The 5,435-nt window shown below is 41.7% G+C and overlaps 1 protein-coding gene across 5 annotated transcripts in view; it reads left to right on the top strand.

Moving 5' to 3' along the window:
* Positions 1-5,435, top strand: part of CALCRL (calcitonin receptor like receptor) — a 122,224-nt gene that overhangs the window by 106,417 nt on the left and 10,372 nt on the right. For all 5 annotated transcript variants that reach the window (XM_006024626.3, XM_025205323.1, XM_025205327.1 and 2 more), the window contains 2 exons: positions 1,521-1,739; positions 2,380-2,421. In XM_006024626.3, coding sequence (XP_006024688.1) covers positions 1,521-1,739; positions 2,380-2,421 — 261 coding nt within the window. The remainder of the gene's footprint in view (positions 1-1,520; positions 1,740-2,379; positions 2,422-5,435) is intronic.

Genomic DNA, 5,435 nt, shown 5'->3' with positions numbered 1-5,435 from the left:
CACCCTGGGCCTCCATCAGCCCTGGCCCCAGGCATCAACGCAGGCCCTGTGCTGATGCCTGTCCCCCCCCACTCACTGCTTCTCACGGCCACCATCTCTACCCGCTGGCCCACCAGCCCCATGTGCCAGCCTAGGCACTGGCACTCCTGCTGTCCCACTCTGGGGATGGGCCCCGGCTGACCCTGGCCCCAGGCCCCACACTCCTGCTGCCCCACCCTGGGTGCAGGCCCCTGCTGGTCCTGGCCCTGGGCACCAGCACCGGCCCTGCACTCCTTGCTGCCGCTGCTGCTTCAGCTGATGAACTCAGGTGGTAGAGCATCCCACACGAGCGGGGTGGATGTTTGCAGCAGGCCGGGAGCAGGACAGTTTGCAGCATCCCTGCTACTTTGCCTGGCCAGGTTTAAACCCACTCTGCTTCCGGCCGGCTGTAAAAGCACCACCCCCTCCCATGGGATGCTCTACCGCCCCACCAGTCTGTATTTAGCAGCCATGCCTGGCTTCTTCCCACCCCCATGCTCACGCCCTGCACTCACTGCCGCTCACTGCACTTGCTGCTGCCACCGCCACCACTGCTTCTCCCTGCCTTCCCACCGAAACTTGCTGATTCCACTGAGCACTATAGCAAAACTCGCTGAGCACTCAGAGGAACCAGGTATCAATTTTAAATGAGCGCTATAGCGAAATAGCACTAATTGGTACCATGTTAAGCGAGCGCTGCCTGTATTAGGATGTTTGGACTTCCTGGATAATTGGGCATTAATTCATTTAAATCATGGTGCAGTACATTAGCTTCTATGGATCTGGAACTGTGCCTTGGTTCCCCTGTTAGTAAGTGTTTACAGTAATTTTTTGCTGCCAGAGAATATAGTAAGAATGTACTCATTAATATCTACATAGCTTCTTGAGTGCTTTGGATGGAATGTGCTGTAAAAGTGCAAAATACTGTTACTGTTGTTTTAAATAGCATAATAATAGCATCGTCTAATCTCATCATTGTCTAGGCAATCCTAGCCCCTTTATAGCAAAATCTCCATTGATTTTGCTCTTTAGACTTTGATTTACTCCTACGGCTTCCATGGGCTAGAATTTTGCTTGTTCAAATTAATGTGCAACCTGATTCTTAATTCCTTGGGTGCCAAAAACTTAACTGATGTTACTGGGAATTTTGAATATGCAAGAAATGCAGGATCAGGCTGACAACTTGTAAGCCCCATGGGGGTTGGTCCTTGTATTGCTATGCATGCACAAGCTTGAAAGACCTACATGATTATCTCTATAAAAGCATAAAAGGAAAAGAAGTGTCAAAAATGAATCTCCTTCAAATGCCAAAGGATGGCTCCCAGCCAGATAAAGGATATTTCAGATAGTATATTTTACAGTAAATACATATGTAATGGCATACATGTAGTATGATTTGTCTTAAGTATTTTGTAAATGTTTCCCTTTTTTTTCAACATTATAAAATAACATTGGCCTATTTTATCAGACTTTAAGAAAAAGTACATTTTCTTTTCTTTTAGGTAAACTTTTTTTTCCTGTTGAATATTGTGCGAGTTCTTATAACAAAGCTAAAAGTTACACACCAGGCAGAATCTAATCTGTATATGAAAGCTGTGAGAGCTACCCTGATTTTAGTGCCACTTCTTGGCATTGAATTTGTGCTGATTCCATGGCGACCAGAAGGACGTATTGCTGAAGAAGTATATGACTATGTGATGCATATCCTCATGCATTATCAGGTAGGAAGCTTTTAGTAATACTTGTCACTTATCCTAAAGAGTAGTGGAGATGTGAATGGGAGCTTTAAAGATAACCGCAATTTTATTATCTCAATGTATTTAACAACTGTGTAAATTATTTGTTTGTTACATTTCATTTAAACTAACTCTTTAAAACCGGGGTGTCAAATTCACCTTGCTCCCAGGCAAGATCCAGACCATAGGGCTCTTTGAGCCAGATTTGGACCTGGTGGTGGTGGGGCAAGCAGAGCAGACAGCATGGTTGTGTCAACACAACCCTCTCTCACCCTCCTGTTACCCATAGCCATAGCTGTTCCCAATGGAGCTGTGTAGCTCTGGATTCTGTGGCAGGCCCGACCCCCTGCTCGCCTCAGCCCTGAATTGCCTGGCTTACCAGAGCTCTGCAGTCCAGAGGGAACAGTTCTTTGGGCTGGATCCGACCCATGAGTCATATGCTTGATGGCCCTATTTAGAAGAAATAACATGTCACATTAAATGCCTGGCCAAATGACTACTGATTGAGTTTTCATTTGCAATCCATTTTCTCCTTTGCTAGTTGCATATTAATTAGGAATTTTAAATATTTTTATAGCTCAAAATATCTGTAGGCACCAAAACTTTCTGTTTGTTTGTTTTGCAGGGTCTGTTGGTGGCTACAATTTTCTGCTTTTTCAACGGAGAGGTATCGTAGCTGATTTAAATATATTTCTTGTTCATTTCACTTTTCAAGTTTTTATTTCAGTTTTTTTAAAAAGCTATTTATGATCCCAATGACAAATGTAAAGTTATAAATGAGACTTAAAAGAAATATGTAAATGACAAGTAAGAGAATGGTATTTGAGCATCCGTTTTCTGACAAGCGCTTAATTAAGGTAAGGCATTTCCTCTAATATAGTTCATGGCATTACAAGTACTGAAGGGCCCATTTCTGCTAGAAGCTAAGTAGGTGCCAAGTAGCTTCAGCCTTTATTTCAGAATTAAGGCAAAACACAAAGCATTCTGCAGATTTTTTGTATGAAAAAGATCATATGAAAATATCATATTCAAACTTGGCAGAAATGATTCTAGAAAATAAGCACTTAAGCGTCCTCACTGTGGCAGCCTCAGTCCCAGTAAGACAGAATTGATTCTTCCAGGTTAAGGGCAAGGCACAGTGAAGGAACACCTTTAACTTCCTCTACTATAATATATCATCTCCAGCTTCTGGGTCTTTTAATCTGGTAACTCCATGAATACTGACCCCTGCTATAAAATGAGGAGGTGAGGGGGAATCACCTGTTTTAGTTTGGATTTTTTAAATCTTTAAGATAAGCTTATGCTTTAGAATTGTTTTTTTTTTTTAATTATAAAGGCAAAATGACTATCTTAGGGCAAGGCCTTAAAGCTTCATAGATTTACATTACTAAACAATTATCTTCATCGCAGTGCAACCTCATTGTTCTTAGAATCCTGTCTAGTAGAATCAGTGAAGGAATGGCCTGAATCCTACAAATACCGATACATATAAAAACAGCAAATACTGTTCACATACACTCATTGATATTGCTGCCACTTGGGGGAGGAGCAGAAGCAGCAAAATTCTGTTAATATAAGAACTGAGTAAAGTTTATTTCCAAACTGGAACAAAATTAAATGGGCATGAAACTTTCTCAATAAACTGTCTGTTATTTTTCAGAACTGTTGGGATATTTTCAATGAAGTTAAATTGTATGCTGTTTTGTTCAATACCATTTTGTTCAAACTAAAATATTTACAGCTTTTAATGAAAACTCTGAGGTTGAAGGTAAAATGAAAAGGGAGACTTTTTCACTGGAAACGGACTGATGGTTAGGTCCTTGTGTTGAGACAAGAAGAGACCTACATTCACATCCTTCTCCTCTTCCTGATTCAGTGCAGCGTGCTTCATTGCAAATGACTCTGACTGCAGTTGTATCACTTTTCCCCTCCCCAGGGTGGTGCCTTAAGCACCACACCCCACACATCCTTGTCTCCTCAAATCAAAAGCTTGAGATTTCACTCTGAAAATGGATGTTTGAGCATAATTCTATTTTTACAAAACAAACCTTGAAACCTCAAAAGTTGCTGAAAAACAGAACTGTCCTCCTTTGGTCAGCTCTACTTACTTTTAATTTGTTTGCATCCCTTCAGGATATGACTGTTCCACTTCAAAATGAAATCAAACTTACTTTTGGTTTTAAATTGAAAACTCATTAAATTGAAAACTTATTATCCTTAGTGCAATTGGCTGTTTATTCTACTAGGATACTGTTATTATACATTCTTGGACTTGTTTTGGCCAGATTATCTTCTGAGCCACAGCTATGGTCAATATATATCAGGAACCTGAGCAGATTCCAGTTGCACCACTAAATGTAGCAGACTCACTGGGTCTTATACCACTAGAAGGTCAGTGTAACAAGGATTAGTTCTGCTACCATCCCTACAAATAGATGTGTTAGGGCTATTAGTTTCCATCTAACAGGGAATTTTCTTGCACACCTTTTGCACACCTGAGTGGGATAAATGGGCTACTGAATACAGCATTTCAGTTATGTTCTCTTTTTCTTTTTGAATAGCCCTGTGCAGATTCCTGTATTTTAAACATTTTCTTCTATCATCTTCAGTTCTTCCAACAGTGCTGCTGTTTTTATTTTATGCCTGGCTGTAAAAGGAGTTCATCTCTTTATAAATAACTTAATACTGAGCTATAAAGAGTCAAAGGAGAGAATGGCATGTTTACACACAAGCCTACACTGAAGAAAGCATTTCCTACATCATAATTGATTCTGCTGCTGGCATAAATCATAATATATGGCCATTAAGGCCCTCTGTTAAAGTAGTCTTCAGCTATTGTATTTCCATTTTATATAAGGTGTGTTTTGCTGCCACTTGGCATAGCAATATCTTGTTATAATTTAGGAATCCAAGGCTACAAATAGATGTCATCAAATGGACATATCAGCTGTGCTGGGATGTGCCCTGCCACAGCTGATGTGCTTTATTGGATGAAACATATGTTGCCCATTGTCCTTCTCATTGATCTTATGGGGCAACAGGCCATATCTGGAGAAGAGAAGACAAAGGGAATTTATAGCAGCCTTCAGAGGAAGAAGCTAGACTGTTCTCAGTGGTGGCAGATGACAGAACAAGGAGCAATGGTCTCAAGTCACAGCAAGAGAACTTTAGGTTAGATATTAGGAAAACCTTTCTGACAAGGAGGATGATAAAGCACTAGAACAGGTTACCCAGAGAGGTTATGGAACTGCCATCCTTGCAAGTTTTAAAGAGCTAGACAAAGCCTTGGCTAGGATGATCTAGTTGGCGATGGTCCTACTTTGAGCTTGGGATTGCACTAGATGCCCCCTTGAGGTTCCTCCCAACCCTAATTTTCTATGATTCTATGAATGTATTTTTCCAGGGCTTGAAGAGCCTGTTCCTGTGCAGGATCTGGCCCCTTATGCCCTGGGAGCGCCTGCCCATTTTTCCCTCCTTACAGAGATGAGCCCCAGGGCATGTGTTTGTAAGAGGGGAAAGCCAGGGTTTCCCACTTGCAGATATGTGGGGACCTGTCTCTGTAACAGGGGAAACCCTGGCTTTTCCCATTTATAGAGATGCACCCAGAGATTCCCCAGGGTATGTTTCTGTAAGCAGTGAAAGCTGGGCACCCACTCCAGGGCTTGAAGTGTCTGATCCTGC

Source organism: Alligator sinensis, unplaced genomic scaffold (genome assembly GCF_000455745.1).
Source record: "Alligator sinensis unplaced genomic scaffold, ASM45574v1 scaffold67_1, whole genome shotgun sequence".
NCBI classification, from domain to species: Eukaryota; Metazoa; Chordata; order Crocodylia; family Alligatoridae; genus Alligator; species Alligator sinensis.
Note: the sequence above shows the minus strand (reverse complement) of the source record. Positions and strands in the feature narration are given on the sequence as shown.